The 27,413-nt window shown below is 36.7% G+C and overlaps 7 protein-coding genes across 9 annotated transcripts; 5 read left to right on the top strand and 2 right to left on the bottom strand.

Annotated features, from left to right (window-relative positions):
- The first annotated feature begins 2,410 nt into the window (after positions 1-2,410).
- On the top strand, positions 2,411-5,275 carry LOC113780813 (ankyrin repeat-containing protein BDA1-like). Its single transcript, XM_027326592.1, has 2 exons — positions 2,411-3,001; positions 4,610-5,275. The coding sequence occupies exons 1-2, from the start codon at positions 2,411-2,413 to the stop codon at positions 5,273-5,275; spliced, it is 1,257 nt and encodes a 418-aa protein (XP_027182393.1).
- A 694-nt stretch (positions 5,276-5,969) lies between these two features.
- LOC113781465 (ankyrin repeat-containing protein BDA1-like) lies at positions 5,970-7,636 on the top strand. The gene is made up of 2 exons (XM_027327406.1): positions 5,970-6,705; positions 6,794-7,636. Exons 1-2 carry the CDS (start codon positions 6,115-6,117, stop codon positions 7,475-7,477), a joined length of 1,275 nt encoding a protein of 424 aa, XP_027183207.1. The 5' UTR covers positions 5,970-6,114; the 3' UTR covers positions 7,478-7,636.
- A 2,149-nt stretch (positions 7,637-9,785) lies between these two features.
- LOC113781456 (ankyrin repeat-containing protein BDA1-like) lies at positions 9,786-12,209 on the top strand. The gene is made up of 2 exons (XM_027327393.1): positions 9,786-10,495; positions 11,305-12,209. The coding sequence occupies exons 1-2, from the start codon at positions 10,103-10,105 to the stop codon at positions 11,641-11,643; spliced, it is 732 nt and encodes a 243-aa protein (XP_027183194.1). The 5' UTR covers positions 9,786-10,102; the 3' UTR covers positions 11,644-12,209.
- A 2,814-nt stretch (positions 12,210-15,023) lies between these two features.
- On the top strand, positions 15,024-15,892 carry LOC113779561 (17.3 kDa class II heat shock protein-like). The gene has a single exon (XM_027325170.1). The coding sequence runs from the start codon at positions 15,161-15,163 to the stop codon at positions 15,629-15,631; it is 471 nt and encodes a 156-aa protein (XP_027180971.1). The 5' UTR covers positions 15,024-15,160; the 3' UTR covers positions 15,632-15,892.
- Positions 15,893-16,499: 607 nt separating this feature from the next.
- On the bottom strand, positions 16,500-17,847 carry LOC113780812 (ubiquitin recognition factor in ER-associated degradation protein 1-like). The gene is made up of 2 exons (XM_027326591.1): positions 17,092-17,847; positions 16,500-16,778 (listed from the first exon to the last, which is right to left on the bottom strand). Exons 1-2 carry the CDS (start codon positions 17,812-17,814, stop codon positions 16,500-16,502), a joined length of 1,002 nt encoding a protein of 333 aa, XP_027182392.1. The 5' UTR covers positions 17,815-17,847.
- Positions 17,848-19,178: 1,331 nt separating this feature from the next.
- On the top strand, positions 19,179-20,125 carry LOC113779151 (17.3 kDa class II heat shock protein-like). The gene has a single exon (XM_027324625.1). The coding sequence runs from the start codon at positions 19,355-19,357 to the stop codon at positions 19,823-19,825; it is 471 nt and encodes a 156-aa protein (XP_027180426.1). The 5' UTR covers positions 19,179-19,354; the 3' UTR covers positions 19,826-20,125.
- Positions 20,126-20,368: 243 nt separating this feature from the next.
- Positions 20,369-25,692, bottom strand: LOC113779105 (probable 28S rRNA (cytosine-C(5))-methyltransferase). Of its 3 annotated transcripts, none has more exons than XM_027324549.1 (13): positions 25,404-25,692; positions 24,265-24,323; positions 24,066-24,116; positions 23,747-23,882; positions 23,312-23,397; positions 22,885-22,983; positions 22,675-22,767; positions 22,440-22,584; positions 22,157-22,218; positions 21,831-21,918; positions 21,318-21,398; positions 20,918-21,079; positions 20,369-20,748 (listed from the first exon to the last, which is right to left on the bottom strand). In XM_027324549.1, exons 1-13 carry the CDS (start codon positions 25,651-25,653, stop codon positions 20,519-20,521), a joined length of 1,542 nt encoding a protein of 513 aa, XP_027180350.1. In that variant the 5' UTR covers positions 25,654-25,692; the 3' UTR covers positions 20,369-20,518. The 3 variants fall into 3 exon arrangements, with proteins under 3 accessions (XP_027180350.1, XP_027180351.1, XP_027180353.1); XM_027324550.1 differs by having other exon boundaries at positions 21,318-21,392; XM_027324552.1 differs by having other exon boundaries at positions 22,714-22,767.
- Between the last annotated feature and the right edge of the window lie 1,721 nt (positions 25,693-27,413).

The following is a 27,413-nucleotide window of genomic DNA, read 5'->3' as shown; positions in this document are numbered from 1 at the left end:
GTTTAACTTGCCTGCCTTTGATTCCTTCAGGACCGCAGTTTCAGATGTTTTTCGTTTGTACTATACTGAATTTCCGTTTTCTTGAGTTGGATTTGGACCTCTTCTTCTCTGTATACGTCTGCATGTGTGTGTTTTTCTTCCCTTGGTGTAAGACATACATCTATGTTTAACGAGCAATGAATAGAGTAACTTTGTGACCTGGGGGCGTTTGGTACATGGGAATGAGAGGCAGGAATGGGTAACAAAACCCATGCCTTATTGATGGGTATACCAATATAAGAATCAATTAGTGGGAATGAATGCAATAGATTTTGTCTCCTATTATTGCCATTTTTTACTGAGGTTTCAAATTAATTAACTTTTTTTAACAGAATGAACCAGTTCTACCTACTCAATCAATATTATGATTTTCCCACATCAATTTTTCTCTTAACTATTGTCTATTTTTCTTAGCCATGGTTGAAAATTATTGATGATTAAGCTGTCAGATTTGATTGGAGGGTGAAGTGCTCATAATTATGTCGTATTTACCTCCAAAAACCTTTATTATTAGTAACGAATATCATAAGTGATCGCTGTAAATTAGAGAGGGGCCAGGGGCAATTGCGCAGCAGTAAATACTTTTCGATAGATGAGCTGAATTGCTTAAAGAAAAGTACAACAATTCTTTGCAATCAGAGATGCAACAAATGGAAACTACAATTTGAGGCAACATGGATTAGCTGAATTAGTATAATGGGCTATTTTTCTCCATTAATAACAGAAAGTATTTACATCTCTAATTCTTGCCAACTGTGACAACAAAATTTGGTCTGATGCTAGTCCAATTCATTCGCTCACTATGCAACTTTTGGCCTATTAATCATTTGGAAAATTACCACCTGTTCTAAATATAAATATGGGTTTTTTTTAGGGCGCTAGTTAACAAATCTAGTATTCATCTAACCTATTATATATGCACACATACTAACAATTATTATTCTCTGTTGAGATGCCTTGAATTAGATTTTCGACCTTTCGATGAACTGTTCGGTATATATTAGTTACCGTGTCTGTTTTATTTCGGGTCTTGTTTTGGGCCTATTTTTGGGTCCAGTCTGTTTGGTTGTATATATATATACCTTATTTTAGTCTGTAAACTATTCCGATTACAACCCTAATAAAATTTGATTTCCCCCAAGTTGTTCTTGTTTGTTCTTCTGTTCCGCTGCATCTGTTATAACATTCTCTCTTGTATTTATATATTTTTCTATTTAATCATGTCTAATTTCACTTTTATTTATTTATTTTTTAATTAATCTTATATATTTAAAAATATAATACTTGAAATATATCTTAACAATGTCTTATGGACACCCAGAACTAAACCGTACAAATATAAGTGTTTGATTCAAACGGATGTTGAAGGCCAGTTTCTTTACAGTGCCGCAAAAATAGGTTACATTAAACGTGTAGTCTAGTCACCTGCAATATGGTCCTTTGGATATCCAGAACTTGACCATTTCATGGAGGTTCAGTAATTGGCTACTGTCAACCTAATTACTTGAATTGTTAGTTAGAAATTTGAATTTTATAATTTTCTCCGGGAGTTAATTCATGGTTAGGAATTATTTAATGTCCTGACCTCCTCCCTGCCCTCAAAATCTTCCGCTCCTAAGTTCTCTGAAGCTGACCTTTGAGTACATGACAACGTCAAACATGGACCTGTTTCCATTCCTCCTGACACGTACAGCCATTCTTATTACTGAATAGTGAATACAGAACCCAGGTTGTGTCAAATCTTACAGGGTAAATTACCTTTTATTTCCAGTAGTTTAGTACTCTCTCTTATAATTTATAAATTTATATATAATTCGTTCATAATTTAAATTAAAGTGTCGTCATTAGTTTTTTGGTTAAAACCAGTGAGAACTCAAAATCAAACTAATAAATTGACAATTTTACCATTTCATTACTTCCTTTTTTCCGTTTCCAACATAAAAATGAAGAAATTAAAATAAAAAATAGGTAAATAAGAACAAGAAAATACCATTAAGGTTCTAATTTAAAAGCCTATAATGATAATTGTAGTAAAAAAAAAAGAATTGGTATTTTTTATTTCTTATTATTTGTTTTATATTTTCCTTTCATCTTTTTTGTTTATTTTTTATTTCCCATCCATCTCTTTTGTATTTGGAGAAAATTAAGATTTTGTAGGTCACAGTATAGATTTTCAAAATCATTACGTGGTAAAGCATCAAAGCACATGGGTAAAAGTAATTTATCGAATCCCAAATTTAAAAGAAAATCCGGTGGACTTCAAAGTCTTGAGATTATTATTAAGCCAACCAGGAGTCACCCTCTCCCCGAACAAATCCTTGTTGCGTTCTGAAAACCAAAAGTGAGATACTTAAAGCCTTAAAACAGGGAAATGGAGAGGAGGCTTTATGATGCTGCAGTGGAAGGTGATGCCACCACTCTTTCCCAGTTACTTCAAGGAGATCCACTGGCTCTTGCTAAAGCCGCTTTGAAGTGCGACGACAAGAATCCTCTTCACATAGCAGCAATATTGGGCCATGTAGATTTTGTAAAAGCAATCTTACAAGTTGATCTTGCTTCTATTATGTGTTTGGCCCGTGATCAAGATGGCAGAAACCCTTTACATCTTGCTGCCATGTATGACAGATTGGAAGTCTTGCAAGAGCTACTTGATGCAGGATCTCAAGCCAATTTTGCTCATTCTATGTGTTTGGCCCGTGATGGAGATGGCAGAAACCCTTTGCATCTTGCTGCCATGTATGGAAGAGTGGCAGTCTTGCAGGTGCTAATTCGTGCCGGATTTCAAGCAGCTCTCGAGAAGACAGACGGCGGGGGAACCATTTTGCACCTCTGCGTCAAATACAATCAGCTGGAAGCATTGAAGATGCTGGTCGACATATTAAAACATCCAGAGTTTGAGAATACAAAAAATGAGGATGGCATGACCATATTGCACCTGGCCATGTACTATAAGCAACATGAGGTAAATTTTTTTCTTTCTTTTTTCATTGATTTTATGGATAAGTTTTTTTTTTATTTCTTTACTCTCTTTTTGTCTTTTGTAATGCTTTTTATTTTTCTAGTTTTTATTGAGAAGGATTTTATTTTATTTTTTGGAAAAAATGAACAATAACAAAGGTATGGCATTATCCTCTTCCCTTTTTCATTTTTTTTGGGGTCAAACATGGATATAGCATTATTGCCCGTCAAGCAAATTTAGAGTGTTTTGTTGTTTCTTTCACATCATTTTGCCCTTTCCATGTTTTTACTTATTATTTTCTTCATATTCTTTTTCTTTTGTTCTTTCAATTTTACCTATTTTTTCCGTTTGATCTCCTGCATCTCCTTCTCTAGAAATTGACATCTATAGCCCAAAAAAATTTTTTTTTTTTACAGCTTCTTTTGGATTAAGAGTTACTCTGAAAGACAAATTCCAAGAAGCAATTTTCGGGTACTAAGTACCAAAGTTTCCAATCCTATCGAAAACATATTTTGAAACAAAAATCAGCATTAAATTTTTCCAAACCCTTTTCCAAGAACTGTATAGCTTTGACAAGCAGCAAATCACGTTGGCTTAATTGAAATTGTGATACAGTCTTGTTTGGCACAAAAATTGTAACGTAGTGATCCCGAATGAAACTTTAAATTGCTAGCAATCTGTTCTTCCAAATCCAATCACATAAATATACAATTGGACTTCAAGAACGTCTGTGTAACTTATCAAATCCAATAAACAACTATACGTTTGAATCTTTGCTCTAATTCACCAGTTTCAAAATTGGTAAATGAAGACCATCAAATACGTGCTAGTTGACACTAGAGTGGAATCGAACAACAAAGAATGCAAATGGGGAAAATCGCGTTAGACCTTTTGAACTTAAATATCCTTTTTCTTATTTTATCATTTAGGCTTATAATTAAGGGTAAATTACAAAAATTGCCCCTAAGGTTTAACTAGTTTTGCTCCTAACTTTTTTTTTTTTTAACTTTATCCCGTAAACCATTAGTTAACTCTAACGTTGCATAGTAGAAATGTCAAAAGGACCATATCTATAAAAATATTATTTTTTATTATTATGTAAGGAATATTAATTTTTTAGATATTATTTGTCTTGGGTGTTATCAAATATTGGAGCTCACTAACAAATTTAGTAATAAACAAATGAATTGAAAAAAAAAATGATATTAAGGGATAAAGTGCAAAATAAGCAATATGTTAAGGGGACTCAATGTAGTTAACTTTTAGGAGTATAAATGTCTTTTTGACATTATCACTACAAATCGTTAGAGTTGATTAACTATTTAGGAAACAAAGTGAGAAAAAATAATAATGTTAGGGAAAACGTGATTGGCTTAGTTAGTCTAACAAACAAGTTTGCTACTTTTGACTCTAACGTGATTGTCCCAAACCTTTTGGGGTCATCCCATGAAATTGGGACTCTAACGTGATTGGCTTAGTTAGTCTAAGTCTAGCAAACAAGTCTGCTACTTCTGACTCTAAAGTGATTGGCTTAGTTAGTGTATTTGGTTACGAGGCCTTGATTTGTCAGTCTAACAAACAAGCTGAAAAAAACAAAAAAATTGCGTGCAGACTGTGAAGTACATATTGCAGAAGAGCGGAGTTGACAATGTCAAGTTTGAAATGGCACGTCTTGGACATACGACTGGGGCCAAGACAAGCAACTTTTCGACGGGATTACAGAATTTAATAACCGAGAGTCGTAGTTGGATACAGGTGGCATCCTCAATTATTGCAACAATGGCTTTTCAGGCTGCAATGAGCCCTCCGGGAGGCGTTTGGCAAGACGATCTAATAGTAGACTCACAGGGTACCCCGGTGCCAAATCCACACAGAGCAGGAGAAGCCATATTGGCATATGCTCATCCCCGAAGATATCAACTTTTCGTTTTTACAAGCCAAATGTCCTTTTGGGCAGCTCTGTTGACAATCATCATCACCATCTGTGATTTTACAGGAAGTTTGGCTCGGCTTCTGCTGTCGCTGTTGCTCTACATAGCAATTGTCACACTAACGACAACTCAATATATATCCATCATTTCGGTATACCCTAAAGGCCTCACACAAAAGCGAAGTCAGCGCACAGCTCTGGCTGGATTGCTGCTGCTGTATGGTAGTGTTTGCCTTCTTGGTGGGATGCTGGTGATCGCAGTTGTTTGGAGGAAGCTCAAGAGGAAAAATCCTGCACAGCTTAATCATCTAGGAGAACCTCGGGATTCAGCTGCTGCTCATGTGTAGTGCTTATTAGCTTTCTGGATTAAGTAATCTTTGATGCCATTCTTAATCGGGAACTCCCCAAATGGCCATGGGGTGTGGTGCGTCACCCTTTCACATTTAAACAGTGTAATGCTGCTAATTAAACTTTCAGGATATCTGCTATAATCCATCTTATACTACCACATATTTCAAGTTTGAGCAGCGAATAAATCAAAAATGATGAATCCTATTCTCCATCATATGGCCGTACGTAATAATTGGTGTTGAAGAAATCTCCAGCCTCTTCGGAAAGTCAAAATAAGCATGCTAGCGTTAGCATTGCATACTTCATCGTTCATGATACGATGGCTAGACTTTTAATCTTGTCTTCTTTGACAATAAGTGCGTGACGTACGTTGAGTCTCAAGACTCAACCAGTAGGGCACGTTCCCCTATTGACCCAGTATTATATGCAGCCGGAAAATTTTTCCTGAAAAGATGTTACTAGAAGTCTAGACGCACTACTAACTCCGGTTTATTTATTTCATCCGAGACCCACTAGCAGTCAAGCTCCTCTTGTTGTTCTTCGTGGACTTGCTGAATTTATACTAGAGAAGAATATGGCAAACAACAGTTGTTTAGGGCTTACCCTTCCGTCTCATTTCCCATTCTATTTAACTAGTCTTGTAATCCATTTCACATACTGCAGTAACCTTTTCTCTTCATGGAATACTGATCGGCTCTTGGAATCTACCGGCTATCATAGTAGAACAAAAATATGTTGCCGGATTAAGTCATGACAGCACTTGACGCCACTAGCCATGCACCCAAGTGTAATTGTCTTTGCTTCCCAAATTGTGACCTGACCTTCCACTTCCAGCATGGACAGAAGGCTTTGTGATGCAGCAGTGGAAGGAGATGTTACCGCTTTTTGTCAGTTGCTTCAAGAAGATCCACTTGCTCTTGCTAAAGCTGCTTTGAAGTGCGAGGATAAGAATCCTCTTCACATAGCAGCAATATTGGGCCATGTAGATTTTGTAAAAGCAATCTTACAAGTTGATTTTGCTTATATTATGTGTTTGGCCCGTGATCAAGATGGCAGAAGCCCTTTACATCTTGCTGCCATGTATGGCAGATTGGAAGTCTTGCAAGAGCTACTTTATGCAGGATCTCAAGCCAATTCTGCTCATTCTATGTGTTTGGCCCGTGATCGAGATGGCAGAAACCCTTTGCATCTTGCTGCCATGTATGGAAGAGTGGCAGTCTTGCAGGTGCTAATTCGTGCCGGATTTCAAGCAGCTCTAGAGAAGACAGACGGCGGGGGAACCATTTTGCACCTCTGCATCAAATATAATCAGCTGGAAGCATTGAAGACGCTTGTCGACATATTAAAATATCCAGAGTTTGTGAATGCAAAAAATGAGGATGGCATGACCATATTGCACCTGGCCATATACTATGAGCAACATGAGGTAAATTTTTTTTTTCTTTTTTTTATAGATAAGTTTTTTATTTCATTTTTTTCCCTTTTAACAAATTAAAAAAAAAATTTGCATGCAGACTGCGAAGTACATATTGCAGAAGAACGGAGTAGATGTGAATGCCAGGGATGCAAATGGAAAATCAGCGTTAGACGTCTTACGCGGAGTTGGCAATATCAAGTCGGAAATTGCACGACGTCTCAAAGTTGCTGGCGCCAAGACAAGCGACTTTTCTACAGGCTTACAGGATTTAGTTCGGGAGCATCGTAGTTGGATACAGGTGGCATGCTCAATTATTGCGACAATGGCTTTTCAGGCTGCAATAAGCCCTCCAGGAGGAGCTTGGCAAGAAGACCTAATAGCAGATTCGCGTGGTAACCCGGTGCCAAATCCACATAGAGCAGGAGAAGCTGTAATGGCACACACTCATCCCCAGAGATATGAACTTTTCGTTTTCACAAGCATAACATCCTTTTGGGCAGCTCTGTCGACAATCATCATCACCATCTGTGATTTTACTGGAAGGCTGGCTCTGTTTCTGCTGTCGATTCTCCTCCACTTAGCAATTGTCACACTAGCGGCTGCTCATTTCACATCAATCCGCATGCTATACCCTGATGGCCGCAAAAATATAAAACGAAGCACGGATTGGACGGAAATCATACTTCTCTATGGTGTTTGGGCTGTTAGTGGGATGCTGATTATCGCAATTGTTCACAAGAGGCTCAAGAAGAAAACCTCGGGATTCAGGCTCAGCTGCTGATGCCCACAGCAATCCTTAGATAGATATAGATATTACTAGTTGTTGTTGTTGACTTGATGATACTGCTGCTGCTCATGTGTAGTGCTTATTAGCTTTCCCAATAAATCTTCGCATTCAAAGAGTTGTTTGTTGAAGCCGAAAATTCTTCTCACAATATCTAATTGGACAAAAAGGTTCAAGCATTGGGTGCATGGTCGTATAACCACCAGAACTGGTTGAACCCATGCTTGATGGACCAATAATTGGCTGTATACTGGTCATGTATCTCTGAGTCTTTGACTGGAACCAAAAAAGGTCGGAGGAGGGTTTGATTAATTAGTTCTCCTGCTAGAGTTAAAAGAGTTAGACTAGCCAGAAACATCTATGACTAATGTGTTTAGGGGTCGAGTTCACCTATTAAGGTCAGTTAATATGGAGTAGGAGAATGAGTGAAATTGATGGCCTCATAAGCTGCCAAACTCTTTTTACCGGCGTGCGTAGTTAAGTTAGCTCAATATTGCAGCTGACTTTCAAGATTTCTTGTTACTCTTCTGGGCTGCTAGTGGTATACTGGTATGGTATGGTCTTTGGGCTGCATTTGTCTTGGAGGCAGTAAACCAAGACTTTTCCACCAAAAGTGTTGTCCGAAGCATGGTATCAAAGGATTCAATTGCCATATTTCTTTCTTGTTTCATCCCATATGGTAATACATTTTGCACTCTTCAATCTTCTTGCTTTCGGTTTGGTTCATCTTTCGATCAAATTTTTATTCCATAACAAAAAAAATTAAAATCCATAACAAAAAAAATTAAAATTTTCATTTGTAAAGCTTGAAATTTTACTTGTACAAAAAAGAAAATAAAAATAAATTAAAAAAGGTGAAACTGAACTGCATGCAATTAGTCAGCTTGAGGCAATTTTGACTAAGCATCCATCAATAAACACTTGCGTCCTGTACTTAAGGGGAAAAAAATGCTAATAATAAGGATAAAATGAAAAATAGGCAAGAAAAGAAGTAATCAGCATGAAAAATGATAACTAAATAATTCTAAGAAGTAGATAATAAATTCTACCTCCCGCAATAAAATCATAACTAATAATTACTAATCTAACGAAAGACATCCTTATGCAAATTATTGACATTTTACAAAAAAAATAAAAAAGTACTTGTGAATTTTCAGTGGTGCGATAAAGTATTCCATTGTTGTCAATAACCTGTGCTACTGCTGCTGTCCTTTCGAATGAGAAGTCCTTGACAATTGAGACCATAATTCTTCTTGACATTTGATCTTAATTTTTGCTGTCTCAGAGAAAATTTGGGAAACCCAATAATTCTATTATAGGTTGTGAACTTGTGATTTTGTTAGTAGCCAAGAAATTGACTACCCCCAATGCTTTTACATCATCCACTTGACTCCCCAGCAATTTCGTCAAGGGACTGAAGGAGAGAGCAAGATCACTGCACCATGTCCAAGAAACATCGAAGAATTGGATATGTAGTGATATCTGCGCATTTAGTAATCCAGAAATATGTTTACAATTTTTTTTTTTTTTTGAAGGCCATCATTGATCATAATAAATCTATGACAAATTAATCTACGGGTGTTCTGACACATTAATTAATATCAACAGTTATGAGTTGACCGATTGCATCTTGTAATTTCTGATTTCATTACGATGAATATAAAGAACAGACATTAAATTGTTTTCTGGGCGGCCATGAAAGCATGTCATATCCAATTAACTGCCTTCGTTTCGATTAGGGAAGCAACATTTTAGGCGCTGCTCCATCAAGGCATAATTTTCACATGAACTAGTAGGCATTTGATCTGGTGGCCAGTTCATTCCGCGTCCACCAAGAAGGTGAACATGAAGATGCTCATCCCCTGGTCCATCATTAATCACAGGACAGAACTCTGGAGCCCGCCTGTCATGGAGTATGGAAGCAATACAGGAGGCGTGTTCCAGATTACAGGGAAGGCGTGTTCCAGCTTGAAGAAGGAAGAAGGCGTGATCCAGTTTGCATGGATGGCGCAACTGCTCAACTTGAAGGAGAAAAGGCGTGACTTGAAAAGCACGCCTTCTACCTGACATAACAGAATTATGCTTCTGTTTGGCGCAAGTGGAGCTGATAATTCTAGAGTTTCCACGTGGCCTCACCTGATTAGTCCGTTTAGAAATTAGTTAGCCGGCAGTAGCCATAAAAGGCTGAAGAATCCGGAAGTTAGCTCAGATTTTGTCATATTATTTCCATTGTTTGTAAAGAGGAATTGGCTCTGCCAACTCCCTCCTCTCTTCTCTCTTAATTCCTTCAATCTTCCCTTTTCGATCCTAAATCCGTTGATTCTGTCTCTGTATTTGACCTACCTATTGTTAATGAGAAGTTGAAGCTCCAATAATCATCTCCATTTCCTGTTCCATTCAAATTCGTCAGGAGTTAATTCACTTCTGCTGCAACTAATCTGTCACCATTGCTGCTAATTGGTTCAATACCATAACAGTGGTATCAGAGCAGCTACAATCCGTCTGGGTTTGGCTGCTTGATTAGAAATCTTTCCTCCTAATTTTTTCCTTCACTTCTGATTCACCTTCTTCACTATCCATCTTCATCTCTTTTCTGACCAACCAAAATATATATATATATATATGGAGACCCTTGAAGAAATCTCTAAAATGCTGAATTACTTCCTGGTGTATGGCAGATTGGAAATCTTGCAAGGGCTACTTGATGCAGGATCTCAAGTTAATTCTGCTCATTCTATGTGTTTGGCCCGTGATCGAGATGGCAGAAACCCTTTGCATCTTGCTGCCATGTATGGAAGAGTGGCAGTCTTGCAGGTGCTAATTCGTGCCGGATTTCAAGCAGCTCTAGAGAAGACAGACGGCGGGGGAACCATTTTGCACCTCTGCATCAAATATAATCAGCTGGAAGCATTGAAGACGCTGGTCGACATATTAAAACATCCAGAGTTTGTGAATGCAAAAAATGAGGATGGCATGACCATATTGCACCTGGCCATATACTATGAGCAACATGAGGTAAAAAAAATTTTTCTTTCTTTTTTCATTTTTTTTATAGATAAGTTTTTTATTTCATTTTTTTCCCTTTTATCTTTTGCAATGTTTTTTGTTTTTCTAATTTTTGTTGAGGAGGATTTTGTGGTAAAAATGAACAATAACAAAGGTATGGCAATTATTCTCTTCCCTTTTTTTTTTTGGGTCAAACAAGGATATAGTCTTATTCCCCGTCAAGCAAATTTATAGAGTATTATTTGCCCTTTCCAAGTTTTTCTTCCATGCTTTCTCTTACTATTTTTCTCATATTCTTTTTCTTTTGTTCTTTCAATTTTACCTACTTTTTCCGTTTGTTCTCCTTCTCTGGAAATTGATCACACCTAACCATCCAAGCACACCGAGACAAGACAGGCTAAGTTGTGTGCACAAATTGCACTAGTCCAGAAAAAAGAAAAATGTTTCATCATAGCAATTTTCAGGTACTAAGTACCAAAGTTTCCAATCTTTTCAAAATATATTTTGAAACAGAAATTAGCATTAAATTTTTCTAAAACCTTTTCCAAGAACTGCACAGGTTCTAACAGGTTTCAAATCACGTTGGCTCAATTGCAATTGTGATCCAGTTTTATTTGGCGCAAAATTTTAATGCAGTGATCCCGAATGAAACTTTAAATTGCTAGCAATCTATTTTATCAAATCCAATCACATAAATATACAATTGGAAATTTGGCTACTTCTGACCTTAACGTGGTTAATTGGCCTAGTTTGTGTACTTGGTTATGAGTCCTTAATTAGCCAGTCTAACAAACAAGCTGAGAAAAATTTGCATGCAGACTGTGAAGTACATATTGCAGAAGATCGGATTAGTAGTGAATGCCAGGGACGCAAATGGAAAATCAGCGGTAGACGTCTTACGCGGACTTTGCAATATCAATTCGGAAATTGCACGATGTCTCAAAGTTGCTGGCGCCAAGACAAGCGACTTTTCTACAGGATTACAGGATTTAGTACGCGAGCATCGTAGTTGGATACAGGTGGCATGCTCAATTATTGCGACAATGGCTTTTCAGGCTGCAATAAGCCCTCCGGGAGGAGTTTGGCAAGACGACCTAATAGCAGATTCTCACATGGTAATCCAGTGCCAAATCCACGCAGAGCAGGAGAAGCTGTAATGGCATACACCCATCCCCAGAGATATGACCTTTTCGTTTTCTCAAGCCAAGCATCCTTTATGGCAGCTCTGTCGACAATCATCATCACCTTCTGTGATTTTACTGGATGGCTGGCTCTGCTTCTGCTGTCGATTTTCCTCCACTCAGCAATTCTCGCACTGGCGGCTGCTTATTTCACATCAATCCTTATGCTAAACCCTAAAGGCCTCAAAACAAAACGAAGCACGCAATGGACGGAAATCATACTTTTCTATGGTGTTTGGGCTGTTAGTGGGATACTGGTTATCGCAATTGTTCGGAAGAGGCTCAAGAAGGAAACCGCAGTACAGCTTAATTATGTAGGAGAACCTCAACCTCAACCTCGGGATTCAGGCTCAGCTGCTGATGCCCACGGCAATCCTTAGTAGTAGTTGACTTGATACTGCTGCTGCTGCTCATGTGTAGTGCTTGTTAGCTTTCCCGATGCCAAGTGGACAATTAATAGTCACGCCAAGCAAGCAATTTGGTGTGGATAGCCCAGAAGTTGTCATTTTGCATTTAAACAGTGTAATGTAACGCCATTAATTAAAGTTTCAGGGTATCTGCTATAATCCATTTTACTACCCCATATTAATTTCAAGTTTGAGCAATGAATAAATCAAACTCTGAATCCTATTCTCCATATACGGCCGTAATAAATTATCCTTTGTTTGAATTGTAATTTTTCTCCAAAAAAATTTTAAGTTTTTCATGAATACATTTATCAATTTTTTTTTAATTTCACATATATTAAATCACTACAATATATTTTTTCTTTCTGCACAAGATATAATAAATCTTCGCAGTCAAAAAGTTGTTTGTCGAATCAGTTAATACGGAGGAGAATGAATGAAATTGATGGCCTCATTAGCTGCCAAACTCTTTTTGCCAGCGTGCGTAGTTAAGTTAGCTCAATATTGCAGCTGACTTTCAAGATTTCTTGTTACTCTTTTGGGCTGCTAGTTGTGTGGTATGGTCTTTGGGCTGCATTGTCCTGGAGGCAGTAAACCAAGACTTTTCCACCAAAAGTGTTGTCCGAAGCATGGTATCAAAGGATTCAATTGCCATATTTCTTTTCTTTGTTTCATCCCGTACAGTAATAAATTTTGTACTCTTTAATCTCTTGCTTTCGGTTTGGTTCATCTTTCGATCAAATTTTTATTCCATAACAAAAAAAAAATTAAAATTTTCATTTGCAAAGTTTGAAATTTTACTTGTACAAAAAAGAAACTAAACTGCATGCAGTCAATCAACTTTTGGCAATTTTGACTAAGCATCCATCAATAAAAACTTGTGTCCCGTACTTAAGGGGGAAAAAGCTAAAAATAAGGAGAAAATGAAAAATAGGCAAGAAAAGAAATAATCAGCGTGCAAAATGAAAAGGCAAACATCCCTTGAGATTTTTAATAGTTACAAAAAGCTCTCTTCAAAATTTAAAAATTACATATAATTTGCATACTTTTACTATTTATATAAGAGCAAATTATTTGAGTAGCCACTGAACTATTTGAATAGTCAAAATTTGGCCATTCAATTATTCATGGTATATTTTTACCCATTGAACTATTAAAAGTATAAACTTTGAGCCATTCCATTTGATTCCATCATTAATTCTGTCAAATATAAGGGCTCGCACGTTTCAAGAGAAATACTATTAATAGTTGCACATGACAAAATTAACGGTAAAATTAGACGAAGTGATCCAAAATTTACACTTCTGATAGTTTAGTGGATACAAACATATTATTAATAGTTGAGTGGACAAAACTCAACTATTCAAAAAGTATAGTGACTACTCGGATAATTTACTCTTTATATAATAATATAGGTTCAACAAGTTAGTTTTTTCTCAAAAAATTTAAATTGTCATTTTATACAAAATTAAAAGAGAAAAATACAATATACTCTATCACCTTCTTCCACACTATGTACAAATCCATTATTCTAACCCCCAATAATCACTAAAGCATAAACTCCACTTACAAATCCAAATAGCCGTCCAAAAGATTTCAAATTGCATATACATTATCAACAGTTGTCACGAAAAAAAATTACACATGCACACACACCCCTTCACCCCATTGACAACCAATTTTATACCTTAAAATTAAATCTCATTGCCCCTAACACCTCTCCAATACAAGTTAGACCCTATTTGATAACCCAATTTAATACTTAAATTTAATGGATTTAGAAGTTAATATGATTAGATTTGTTTGATAATAAAAAATTAAACATCTAAATTTATTAAGTGGCATTGAATTTCCTATTTAAAACTTGCTCAAAAAAATAAGTGATAAGTTATTTACTTATCACTGAATGTGACATACACTCAAATGTATCTAATTTAATATTTATCAATTCAATAACTTAATAAATTCAAATTTCATATTTTATATTTCAGTTTTCATATTTCAATTTTATCAAACGCATCCTTAATCTAATCAAGAACTACCATTACAGCACTCCTATATCCTTAAAAATATTAATATATAAGAAATAGATAATAAATTCTACCTCCACAATAAAATCATAACTATTAATTACAAATATAATAAAAGACATCCTTATGCAAATTATTGACATTTTATAAAAAATTTCTTGATAATAGACAAAATATTATAAATTCCACATCTTTGGAGCTTCTTCTTATTTCAATCATCAATTTCATTATTTATTTCTCTATCATCGCAGATCTTTTCATTTTCTTCTATTTTGAAAAATAATTTGCTCCCTCTATTAATTTTGTAATTTCAATTTGATAATATCCATAAAACTAAAGATAATAAAAAAAACATATTTTGCTATGTTTGGATAGCAAATTTTTCGCTTGCATTATAAACACATTTTTCAATTCATCTTTTTATATTTCCAATCACCTTTTTATTTCACATATTTCACATCACAAAAAGTGTTATAATAATTATTTCAAATAATTATTTGAAATAATACTCTATCCAAACAATGTGTATAATATCTTAGAAAGAGAGGAACAAAAATAAACGCAAGATAGAAATTAGGATTTTTTTTTTGAATTTTATAAATTTATTGCCTTAAAATGTGAATTGTTTACCAGTGAAGAGAATCAAGAGGTACTTTACTATGTTAAGGGTGGTAAGTATAATTACATAAACCTAAGGAGAACCGGGTGAAATTGTTAGAAAAATCAAGAGGTTTCCGGAATTATCCCAAATGAAAAATGATTCCGCCACGTTCTGGGACCTGGTAGAACTTCAAACCCATTCAAAGCAGATCTTTCTAGAAGCCTTCCATTTCCATGGTTCCTTCTTCTTCTTTTCCCTTCTAGAAACTTCCAAATTCCAGTTTTCTACCTTCCGCCACCTATATATATCTGCCAGAAATATCGCTTCTACCATCACGACTGAGCAAAAAAGGTCCCAGAAAAAACCACCCAGTACACAATCATTGTCAATCCCTTTCGGAATCAAAATTCGGAAAAAGATATCCCCATCTCAAATCATCAAGCACGGAGAGAAAAATGGACGTCAGACTGCTGGGCTTAGACGCTCCACTGGTTAACGCCCTCCACCACCTAATTGACGCCGCGGATGATGGAGACAAGATTGCCAATGCACCCACAAGGACCTACGTCCGAGACGCCAAGGCCATGGCCGCCACCCCTGCCGACGTGAAGGAGTATCCCAATTCCTACGTGTTCATTGTGGATATGCCCGGGTTGAAATCGGGGGACATCAAGGTTCAGGTGGAGGATGACAATGTGCTGGTTGTCAGCGGAGAGAGGAAGAGGGAAGAGGAGAAAGAAGGTGCCAGGTACGTGAGGATGGAGAGGAGGGTCGGCAAGTTCATGAGGAAATTCGTGCTGCCGGAGAACGCCAATACCGATGCAATTTCTGCTGTTTGCCGAGATGGGGTATTGACTGTCACCGTCCACAAATTGCCCCCTCCTGAGCCTAAGAAGCCCAAGACTATTGAGGTCAAGATTGCTTGAAGTTGGAAGGTCCAGCTTTACTGTTGAAAGATTTATCTTCTGTTTTGGATATATAATTATGTCTGGCTTCTAAGATCAGATTTGGAATTGTGCTGTACCACTTAGTATATGACTTCATATGGATCATCATGTTTAGGCCTCTTGTTAACGTTCCTTGTTTTTATGGGCTAAATTTTCAGTGGTGCAATAAAGTATTCTGTTGTTTTCAATAACCTGTGCTGCTGCTGTTGTCCTCTCGAATGAGAAGTCCTTGACAATTGAGACTATAATTCTTCTGGACAATTGATCTTAATTTGCTGTTTCAGAGAAAATCTGTGTTTTTGTCAAACCACTAATTCTATTCTAGTTTGTGGTTTTTGTTAGTAGCCAAGAAACTGACTACCCCCAATGCTTTTTTATCATCCACCTGACTCCCCCGCAATTTTGTTAAGGGGACTGGTTGGGAGAGCAATATCACTGCACCAAACATCAAAGAAGTCGACAAGTAGCGATATCTGCGCATTTAGTAATCCAGAAATATATACGAATTTTTTGAAGGCCATCGCTGATAATAAATCTATGAGAAATCTATGCGTATTGTGACAAATTAACATCAACAGTTATGAGTGAATCGATTGCATTTTGTAATTTCTAATTTCATGAAGATGAATATAAAGAACAGATTGTTTGATATTATATCCAGGGACGTGAAAATATGTCATTCCCATTAACTGTCTTCGTTTGTGCCACATTTTAGGCACTACACCATGAATTCAAAGGCATATATTTCGCATGAACTAGTATTTGACCTGGTGGCCAGTTCATTCCACGTCCACCAAGATGGTGAATGCGAAGATGCTTAAACAAATTGACATCCGCTGGTCCATCATTAATCACAAGTCAGACTGAAACCAGCCATATCTTCCGAACATTCTTGGTTGCAAAACTGGCTTTGCTGTATTATAGAAGGTGGTTCGAGAATATGACCATGCCACTCCTCGGCCTGTTTAGGGCGGAGCCTTGTCATCCTCATAGACCCAACATTGGCAGGAATTTCCTTGTTGCAGATCAAACCAATGCCAATCATTACCATTACCATTTCCAATGCCAATCTTGTCAAATAATCAGCCAGGACAGCGGCTGCAGCGATGGCGGTTTCTTCCGCGGTCTGCATACGTTAATTTAAAAAGAAGAAAAGATGGAGGAAGGTAATTGAAAGCATGCATGGTATAATTACAATACCACTTCAAAATTTTGCTCCTCTTGGAGGAAAATTAATAGGCCTAGCTGCTTAGCATATTGCGCAACCTTGGAATTGCAACTGTATCTGGACTCTGGAGGCGTTATACACTTATACTAGCCTTTCTTGAATCTGGACTGCCCAGTATTCATGAAAAGGTTAATTTATTCACTTCTTAAGGGGTCCGAAATTAAGACCCTGTAACATTTTTCCTTCCCGTGAACGGTTCAAATTTATTCACTTCTTCCTTCTTGACGTCATATTTGTTTGGGGGTTCCTTATTGATCGTGTTCGAATCAAACACCATCTTCTTTCCTGGTCCTTCACAATCACAGGTTTTCGTTGAATTCTTTTTACTGATCACATTCTTCTCCAGTTTTTCTGCTACGATATCGGACAGATGTGCCAGCGGCGCCCCATCTATTCGCCTTGCTAAGCCTGAAAACGCTACAAACTTAGGCTTCTCCTCTTCAACCTTCTGCGAGGCTTTCTTCTCAGGTTCCTTGTAATCCAAAGGAGCCGCAAAATCTACCTCACAATCCGTGTCAATGATACTAATTGCAGGGCTTGGTTCGGCCTCAAGTACGTCAATCTGAAACTTCTTCTTATCGTGAGAGATTGTGATGGTGTCTCCGGTTGTCAAACAAGCATATCTTTGGAGGGTTTTCTCCAAAACAGCTTTAGGATTGGAAAGATTGATGAAATCAGTTGTATGCGGCTGCAACTTCACGAAAGTACCCTTAGGAAGATAGACGCTCTTGAGGAGTACGAGGTCTCCTTCGAGGATCTTCAAGCTGTCCATCATCCACTGCGGAGCGAAGATTGAGCCCCCTTCGGCTGTGAACTCCAAGACTCCACAATGAGAAGTGCGGCCACCAGAATCGTCATAAATATTTTGTATAGAAAACATCATGGGGTAATGAATCCTGAGAGCAGAAAGGCAATCTAAAGCCGAAGCAGGCATTAGAATTTTGTTTCCCTTGTCGAGTTCATGTTTCTGGATTGTAGCGAAAGAATGGCAAAAGTAGTGCTGCACAAATTGATTGTATTCTCCCAAATTTTTTAGACGAGTTGTTAGGGAGTCCATTGTCAAGCACAAGACAGCATAAACGCAAGAAATCATGAACATTAACCTGCATGTACATATATATAGTATTTACCTCTGGAAATTCGATTCCCAAACTAAGAAGGAAAAGAGAATTTGTTTCCTATACAAAGTAGGTTAATAGTAAAATTACTTCGCTTAAAAAATGATTCTAACTTAGTTTTAGAAGTTTATCATTAAGATTTAGTAGATTCATAATTTATCGATTAGGCATTGTATGTGGGGGTTTTTTATTTAGTTGTTTCTTGATTATCAAGTCTAGGAAGCTTCGAGTTGGTGTTTATTAACGTACAATTTAGATATACAAAGAGTAGAGTCAAGTTCTGAAGATTCTGTATTTATATTTTTGAAATCTGAAATTATGAATTGCATTGCCAATTTATTCTCTATTTAGTGTATGATTATTGATTGTTAAAAATTTTATGTTAAATTTGTCTCAAAGTTTAATATAGAACTGAATGCAAAAAAAAAAAAGTGGATTAAGTGGTGAAGTCACTCTCAAATTTTTGTATCTATTTTGTGTAGAATGTCAGAACCTTAGCACCAGAGGCACTGAGAATTCCTTCATTTGATCCACAGTTAAAAAACCAAAAAATTAAAAAAGAAAAAGTTAAAATTTCTTCAGCAATATCTTCAATATAGAGATATTAGATGACTGAAAATTATTGAAGAATTTTGGTGTGCAAAATTCGGTCGCCAAAATAGTGAAAATTCGTCTCCTATTTTTGTACAAACTTTTGCATAATGTACAATTTTTCTTTTGTTTTTTCCTTATACATATTGCAATATATGTTGTACAAATTTATAATTTTTCTTTCAATATATCCTCGTACTATTTCGTTTGGATTAAAGAATCTAATGAAGTATTTGAAATCCACCCAAATTGTTCCAATTGCTTGAATTATTTAAGAGACATTTTGGATATATAATTCACCAATTATTTAAATATATTTATAAAATTAAAATAAATTAATACTTTATAAATTTAAATACCTCTTAAATAATTTAAATAATTAGAGAAATTTGACAGTATTTTAACAAATTGCGGCCCAAAAAGGATTCCAAATAAGACAACAAGAGGACAAAAATTCAAAGAAAAGAAAAAGTCAACCAGAGTTTTACTTCTAGTAGTTTCCGCAGTGTTCTGGATCAGCGTAGAAGTAGAACTTAGAAACTAGTAGAAAGAACCAGCGAATAAAAGAACTTACTAGAAACTTTCCACCTCTTCCTTCCTTTCCCATCTCCACAAAACTTCCAAACTTCATTCTTCTCCCACCTCTATATATACTCACTTCCTCTCCATTCCCTTCTCATCGAGATTACAGCAATTTTCAGATCATAGAAAAAGTGAAAAGAGGCAAATATCTCATCGAAAATATCCCAAATCAAGAAGAGAAAAATGGACGTGAGGCTAATGGGATGGGATACCCCACTCTTCCAAACCATCCAGCACATGATGGACACCGCGGATGATGCAGAGAAGACCGTCAACGCTCCGTCGAGGACCTACGTTCGAGATGCCAAGGCTATGGCTTCCACTCCGGCTGACGTCAAGGAATATCCCAATTCCTACGCGTTCATTGTGGATATGCCGGGGTTGAAGTCGGGGGACATCAAGGTTCAGGTGGAGGAAGACAATGTGCTGATTATCAGCGGAGAGAGGAAGAGGGAAGAGGAGAAAGAAGGGGCCAAGTACGTGAGGATGGAGAGGAGGGTCGGCAAGTTCATGAGGAAGTTTGTGCTGCCGGAGAATGCCAATACCGATGCAATTTCTGCGGTGTGTCAAGATGGTGTGCTGACTGTTACCATTCAGAAATTGCCCCCTCCTGAACCCAAGAAGGCCAAGACAATTCAGGTCCAGATTGCTTGAAAAAATTTGTGTGCATTTTGGTTGGTTGTATTGCTTTTCTTTAGTACTAGTATATATGCTCTGTTTTGGGTCTTGACGGAAAATAAATGCGGGTAGGAGGCGTTTTAAGGATTTATGCTGATGCTCTAATGATTTTCTGGGAATTTTCCTGAGTTTGGCTTTGTGCAGAAGGCGATGGCCTTCTTTTCTGTGTAGTACTATGATATATGGAAGTGTGATTTTGCTTATCTACTACTTTACTATGAAAGTATGAATGAGAAGAGTTTTTGAGTTTCCAAATATTTTGGGGGCCGCATTGAATTTGATCTTTGGATGTTATTGATTACTTTCAGTATTATTACTTTGGGCTAGATAAATATATTCTTCAAATTTTGCTTCAAAAAACAAATATATTCTTCAATCTACTGCAACATATCATGGAAAGGAATCAAAAGAAGAAAGCCTTGCGTCCGCGGTGGTTACCGAAATTAAAATTTTGCAAATTTTAAAACAATAATAATAATAATGGAAAGTCTTGTGGCGTTTTGAAATTCTCCCCAAAAAAAAAAAAAGGGCAAGGAAAGATGCAATTCTTGGAGCAGTCTATTTACTGCTGAAGGAGGATTGAAGACAATGAAAAAAATAATAATTAGAAGAGAAAGGCAAAGAGAGATGTATACAATTATGAGTGTAGCATGTCATAAGTCTAATGCATTATCTCTGTTTCTTCAAGCGAAATGGAGGATATAACAACATTCTGAACCTGTTGTTAAAGAAATAATTTACAAATTCCGTCTTCTTCCTCAAAAATCTCTTGCTCCTGTATCCTTCGCAAGTTTCACTTTCTGCATATTCTTGAGGTCTTTTATCTGCTTTTCGTACAAACAGTGCAATGAAGAACCCCTCTCCGTCTTCCACCAAGTCGGTCCGCAGCAAATGTTGAGCTGCCAGATGAACAGATTAGAAGATAGGAATTAGCAGATGATAGTTTATATTAATATGACAATCATATGCTCAACTTCAAGGTTTCCATTCATTTATCAGAAAAGTTGCCACCCACAAAGCTCAACCAGTGTGTATCTTATGGAGAAAAATTCGACTTCAAGCACTTACATCCATCAAGAACTGGGAGGCCACGCCGAGGCCATTGGGGATGAACTGGTGCAAGTTGAAAACCATGAGATGCTGCAAGGGGTAAAACAGATTTGACAACGTCTTCATTTTCAATCTGGTGGATGGAACATGTGCTGTAAACAATTCTCTCGGCTGCTGGAACTGGAAAAATGTAAAACGATGCCATCATCATCCAGCAGAATGGCATGGAATACATAACTAAAAGTGGCTGAATGCCAATTGTAGATGCATTGCAAAATGCACTTAATAGCATCTGCCAAGAATGTTGGCCCAAAATTTTTAGGACTCTCTTGGAAGTTTTGATGGGAATAGCCGACCTTGAAGAGTACGAGTATGCAAGGTGAATTGGAGTGCAGGATGTAGCTGAACAAGAACTTACATGAAAATGCATGTTCCAAAGCCTTCTTCTGAAAAGCAGCAAGCTTCATCAGCCTATCACTGTTGCCAGTATCATCTAATACTTGTAAAGGAAGAGGTAAGCGTGAGGTATAATATAGCATGAATGCACTTGTAGAAAAGCCAGAGTAATTCTCTGCCCAGAATAAGCACAAAGATCTAAAGAAAACTGACATGTAAACTAGAGCTAAGAGACAGAGATATTATCTGCTAACCAAACATACCCGCATCCTTTGGACTAACAACCAAAATACTCTGGGTAAAGGGTAGCATAAATTTGAGGCAACAAGAATAAAATAGTAGTTGCGGACAATCCTATATTCCTTGAAATTTGATAATAAACTCAAGATCCTGGGAAACAAAATGCCAACGGGGGAGAAGCACGCAATGGGGGTTTAATTGTTTTTCCTTTCAAATATAGCTTAATACACAAGAAAGAGAGGAATGCAGAAAGAAAATAGCCAGTAGCTTAGTATGAGCTCAGCCGCTTGCTTACCTGCAGCATATGATGGAAGCAGATGATCTAGCCTGTCAATGGCAGTACCAGATCCTGAACATGATGGATCTAAAAGTATGGCTCGAATCTGCAATATAGTCAACAATCAAACGACAAACCCATTTTGAAGCAATACAGCAGATGTAGAGATAAGAAACAAAAACATACAAACTACAAATATTTGGTGGAGAAAACAGAATTGAATTTCGGCATATCATAGAACAAATAGAAGACTAGATGTCCAGTTAATTCAATAAGAATGTCCATTCCTTCTGTATCAGGTACGTATATTTGTGCAAAAGTACAAAGAAAAGAATAACAATTACCTTTGAGCAACAAGGCTCTTCAGGATTCAATTTCAAGAAGTCTTCATGTTTAACTTTGACATCTGGGCCAAGTTAAGTTTTGTAAATGTGAATATTAAGTTATGAAAAAAAATGAGTCACTCGCAATGAACATCAGTTCCAATTCCATTTTAAAATGTGGAAGTTTTGGAGAGAAGCAATTTAAGGAGAATACAACACAAAAACAAGCACAACTGCCAAGCTGGCTTTCCATTTGCTAAATGCCAGGCCAGATGGAGAATATGAAAAACCATTTAAAGGATACTAGTAGCACCAGCAAGTCTGACGGTGGCTTCTAATCGTTTTACTCTCTGCTTATCAAGTTCACAAGCTATTATTTTCCCCTTTCCCTTCATAATAGCAGCTAGATGAACAGTTTTGTTTCCAGGTGCAGAGCATGCATCAAGAACCTTCACCATTATCAAGCAAAATTCATAATGCAAAAAAGAGAAATGAGAATCAAGGCTTCGAAAAAAATCAAAGCAATTGCACATGCATACATCTGAAGGAATTAACTCTTCAGTGCTGAGTAAACTCACCCACCATCCTGGTTTAGGCTCGAGTGCTGCTGCAACCATGGAACTTGCTCTGCCCTAGTATCCATAGAAAAGGAGAATACCAGCTTGACTCAGTGAAAGAGCAGTTAAGATATATGTCTCCTAGAAAATTTTTATATTTAATGAGGTAAGACCGATGAAGCTAAGCCTTACCTGCATAAAAATACTTCCATTTATTACCAATGGATGTTTATGCAAATCAGTACTTGGTGGTAGCTTTAGCAAACCAGGTACCATGTCATCCTTGTCAACCTATACATTTTAGTCAATAGATCAAAAGACTAGCAGAAAATATATTTTGTAAGGACTGTAAAGAAAATGATTCTCTCTCTAAAATTCTGATACGATACTTCCGCGATCCGTTTTTGGATCTTTCCACATTTTTATTTCAATACCAGAGACGTGAAGTTCAAATATAAATTCATTTCTAGCATTAGCATGCATGCCATTGAACCCAAGTTGTAATGCAAATAGCACGCTCAATATGACACCTATAAACTTGCACCAAACCCCAGATCAGAAGCTAAAAAAGAAAAGTAACATGGAAAAATCATTAACTCGGTTAAGTTGAAGATTTTACCGCATACTGTTTAGTCAACTCAAGTATAGCAGACTCCACATCCATTTTCAGAGTATTTACACGAACATAACGTGGTTTTGGCATATCTGCAGCCAACATTTCCAAAAAAATTCAGACAGGCGTCAAACAGGAAGAAATTAATGTCATAGCATAGCTCAAGAAAATGTATCCGTCATTTCTAATTTTGACATAATAAAACAACATCATTTAACCACAAGTAAGATGTTCATATTTAGATGGTAATTGTTTGCAGAAAAGATCAGCCATAAACCCCTTTTTTCCTTTCTTTATAAGTATAAATCAACAAAAATAATTTTGCAGTAGAAGCATATTCATTGCTTGTTAATAACTGACTTTTACATCTGTTGTTTCACCTAAAACATGTGGAAAGTAGCATGCATCTCAATAAAACAGAGAGTTAGCACAGGAACACACCAGATATTTTGCATTGAGGCATCAATTCTTTTATGTGCTTCACTCTCTTTTTCTCTAAAAGATGAACCAAAGCTGACCGTAATTTATCTTTCCTGGACAAGAGAAGCTTTTCTGCATCCCCAGTTGCTAAAGACTCCTATGGAGAGAAAAATGATCTACAAATTAGGGAAGCAGAAAAATGTAATTTAGGAGCAGAATGTAGGAAGCAGAGAGATTCTATGTAGATGTGAAAAATGCATAGACGTGGAAAAAGGGCAACAGCAGACATGTCTATTCTCCATTGGAAACAAGAAAAAGAATAATCTTACTCAATACCTACCTTACCAAAGAGGATATCATATGCAATTATGCACAGCAACTCTTCTTGTCTCTGCAAAACCAATTTTTAGCTTTAGTTACATTTGCCATTGTGCTACAAACTATTTTTAGAAATGGTGCCAGATGGAAGAGGACGCTTAATGAACTGCAACCCTATTATTATAAATATTAAGTATGACTAGTAGAAAAGCTTCACATACCTTCCACTTGCTATTCAATACATTAGTGGCTCGCAAAACATCTTTGATAACTGGGAGATCTATTCAAGAACAAATCCAGTCAGAAATAAATTTATCTCACACAATTAGGCACAATAAAGTTTCCTTTCAAAAATAATGGATTTATATCTGTAAGGAACCTTTTTCCCTAGTTCCCAACATTCGAAATCAGAGTTTACCACCCTATGAAATCTAGTTCACAAAACGGATTCAATTGCCACATCCATCAGATGCGTGTTGCCTCTTACAAACTTAAACCTTGATCCCTTAGAGAAGTTGACCGCAAACCAATACACAATCCAATATATCTACTTAATGAAAATCTACAAATTAAGCAGTCATTAAACTTAACCAAGATGAAGGACACTAATGCTATATGTCAACACCATAAATACAGCTACAGCGTATTACTCAGATTCTAAATTCTCAGGATAGTGAAGGGCTCAGTCTACAACATTTGCCCTCTCAGGTTAATAGTATTGTGGCCACTTCAAGTGAAAATATAGGTTGATCGCTATTTTATCATGCACCTGAAAACAGTGAAGATAAAAATTCCAGATCCATAAACAGTGTATTTCTGATAAAAGTTTCATCCAATTATCCAATAACTAAAATCCAACTTTTCTTTTTTGCTTTTGAACTTTTCTCCTAGGCAATATCCGAAACCATTTAGTCTCACTTTTAAACAAGAAGTGATTTTAGCTACACTAGCACTAACATATGATATAACCAACCCATTACATGAAAAGTAACAAGTGCATCCATTTATGCGGGTAGATAATACGCACTTGTAACTTATCATACGAGAGGCAGTAGCACGTGAAAATGTCTATACAAATCTTAAACCACAAGGAATCATTGTTAGACTAACTATAGTCAAAAACAGGTATGCCAACTCATTTATCACTTAAAGAAGATAAGATCAAGCTAATGTCTTTCTAAAATCTACAGGGAAAAAAATTCAAGCTTTCAGCATAATTAGACTAATCCCATAAATACCCATTTCTGCTGCAGAAATTTAATAGGACGAAGACAAATCCCATATTCAAATTTCATCAGTAGGATTAGAAAAATGAAAACTGAGAGGGCATAATGAAAAGTAGTGCTGGTTGCTGACTTACGCTTGAGGGTTTCACAAACCAAAGCAAAGGTGGCTCTTTTGTTCCTGATGGAAGGGCTATAAACCAATGACTTAATGGACCCCACAGCTCGCCGGCGGGCGTCCCCTTCAAGTACGGTGCGCAAGACCTTAGCCGCCTCCCTCCTGGCGAAGTAAGCTGACCTCTCGGCTCCTCTCAACGGTTTCTCTCCTCCGTTCAGCTTCCTACATGCAGGTGTTTGTTTCTTCGCCGGCGGATTCTTCCTTGCCATCGGCTCTAGCTTCCCGGCTTCTGTGACTGCAGAGTCGAGCTTCGGAGGACGAAGGAAAGTCTGGGGGAATTTGGATTTCGTGAGAAATTGGAGGAAAAGCCCAAGAAGACTCAGGCCCAGCTGTGTCTGCTGCTATCCAACGGGCCTGCTCCAAAACAAAAGGTGCATCTAACGGGCCTTGTTTTGGTTTGTCTATTGTCTCATGGGCACATGAATTTTAAAAAATAAAATAAAATAAAATAAAAGTCCCTCCCCCCCCCCCCACCCCCAGCCCCACCCCCACCCTCTCCCCGTCTCTCCCCGGGTAGGTAGCAAATCTTTTTTTTTTTTACAGCTCTATTTTCCCTCATACAAAACTAAGAAGCAAAATGTAATTTTTTTCCCTATAAGGCAACTGTTATTCGTATCCCACATTTTTTTATGACACTTGCACTATCATTTGTATTATATGGGCTTCATTTATTATACAATACAATTTAAAAAAAAAGATAATAAAAGTGTTATTATAAAAAAGTGAAGTGCAAATTATAACATTTTCCCATTTACAAAACCAACTATCTTCAGGGTGATGGAATATATTTGAAATTGCGGTGACGAGTGACTATTTTTAGATTGTAAAGTTTTTCTCAATCCCGATTAATAGCTTTTAATTAACACAATAAAGATTTCTGAAATATTTCATTTACGAATTCCTTTTTAGGTTTAAGCGAGCGTTGTAAAGTTTCTTGTAAAATAAATAAAGTTTTATCAAAGGCTAAAACTCGAGCTCTTAAGTGCGATTAATCAAAGGTCATGTGAGCTGAACTTGATAAATCGCCAATTAGTAAGCAAAGCTTGATTACATTTGAGCAGCTTAAAAGGCAATAATCTACTTTCTCTTTTGTAAGTAATCATATGCCAGCTAAATATGCGATTAGGCTAGTAAAAAGGCTGAAATTCAGTAACCTCTTGTTTGGATTGCATTTTTTTTTGTAGAAAAATTACTGTAACGAGTTGATATTTGTGAGATAAAAAGATGATTGAAAAATGTGTTTACAGAAAATATAATAATTTTTTTAAAAAAAAAATTACAATCCAAACACACTTGACAACTCGAGGACATTAATATATTTGTTATGACTTTCATAGCTCCTCCATTCAATCAGAAACGTTGGAGTGCATTTGAAGAAATTCTAAGATGCCCGCCCCAAGCTTTTTCTGTTCAAGTCCTTCTTCCTCGATTTCATTTTGTTGTTTTAACTTTTTAAGTAGATAAACTAAACAAACCAGTAAAGTATCATTTGTTTGCTGTTGCCGGTACGGGAAGAGAAGCCTTTTTTGTACCATAGTGGGAGCCAAGGGCGCTTTTAAAAGCAGCTCCATGCGTCCTTTTCTTTTCTTTATATAGTATTTAGCTAACAAAAAAAAAAAAAAGGTTTGAATTTAGGAAGGTAACTCGAAAGATCTTCATGACCCAGCTGACTCGTTCTTATTGGGCAACCTCTCGTTTGTTGCTCCAAACCTAATTGCAGTAGACAGATTCTTAGTGCTGCTTCCTTTCAAAAGCTATTAAACTGAAATGTTAAGTCATTAGTCAGTCAAACATTGACATTGGATAGTTACTTATCTGTGGGAAAATTTTTTTTATTTATTTGCATTATCGATTATTTCAGTCATATTTTTATCTCACGTATATCATAAAAAAATACTATTAAAGTTTTTTTTTCAGAAAATTATTTCAAATAATCTAGTATCCAAACACACTGCTCATGTTTCAGTAT

Source organism: Coffea eugenioides, chromosome 8 (assembly GCF_003713205.1).
Source record: "Coffea eugenioides isolate CCC68of chromosome 8, Ceug_1.0, whole genome shotgun sequence".
Lineage (NCBI taxonomy): Eukaryota > Viridiplantae > Streptophyta > Magnoliopsida > Gentianales > Rubiaceae > Coffea > Coffea eugenioides.
Note: the sequence above shows the minus strand (reverse complement) of the source record. Positions and strands in the feature narration are given on the sequence as shown.

Bases quoted from the DNA above. Each gene is read 5' to 3' on its own strand.
- LOC113780813 (XM_027326592.1), top strand. From the start codon at position 2,411: ATGGAGAGGAGGCTTTATGATGCTGCAGTGGAAGGTGATGCCACCACT. The intron at 3,002-4,609 runs GTAAATTTTTTT...AATTGCGTGCAG, and splicing joins TGTACTATAAGCAACATGAG to ACTGTGAAGTACATATTGCA.
- LOC113781465 (XM_027327406.1), top strand. From the start codon at position 6,115: ATGGACAGAAGGCTTTGTGATGCAGCAGTGGAAGGAGATGTTACCGCT. The intron at 6,706-6,793 runs GTAAATTTTTTT...ATTTGCATGCAG, and splicing joins TATACTATGAGCAACATGAG to ACTGCGAAGTACATATTGCA.
- LOC113781456 (XM_027327393.1), top strand. From the start codon at position 10,103: ATGGAGACCCTTGAAGAAATCTCTAAAATGCTGAATTACTTCCTGGTG. The intron at 10,496-11,304 runs GTAAAAAAAATT...ATTTGCATGCAG, and splicing joins TATACTATGAGCAACATGAG to ACTGTGAAGTACATATTGCA.
- LOC113779561 (XM_027325170.1), top strand. From the start codon at position 15,161: ATGGACGTCAGACTGCTGGGCTTAGACGCTCCACTGGTTAACGCCCTC.
- LOC113780812 (XM_027326591.1), bottom strand. From the start codon at position 17,814: ATGCCTGCTTCGGCTTTAGATTGCCTTTCTGCTCTCAGGATTCATTAC. The intron at 16,779-17,091 runs GTGAATAAATTT...TAACGTATGCAG, and splicing joins ATGACGTCAAGAAGGAAGAA to ACCGCGGAAGAAACCGCCAT.
- LOC113779151 (XM_027324625.1), top strand. From the start codon at position 19,355: ATGGACGTGAGGCTAATGGGATGGGATACCCCACTCTTCCAAACCATC.
- LOC113779105 (XM_027324549.1), bottom strand. From the start codon at position 25,653: ATGGCAAGGAAGAATCCGCCGGCGAAGAAACAAACACCTGCATGTAGG. The intron at 23,883-24,065 runs GTAGGTATTGAG...TTCTCTCCATAG, and splicing joins ATGATATCCTCTTTGGTAAG to GAGTCTTTAGCAACTGGGGA. The intron at 22,585-22,674 runs GTATGCATGTGC...ATAATGGTGAAG, and splicing joins AAGAGTTAATTCCTTCAGAT to GTTCTTGATGCATGCTCTGC.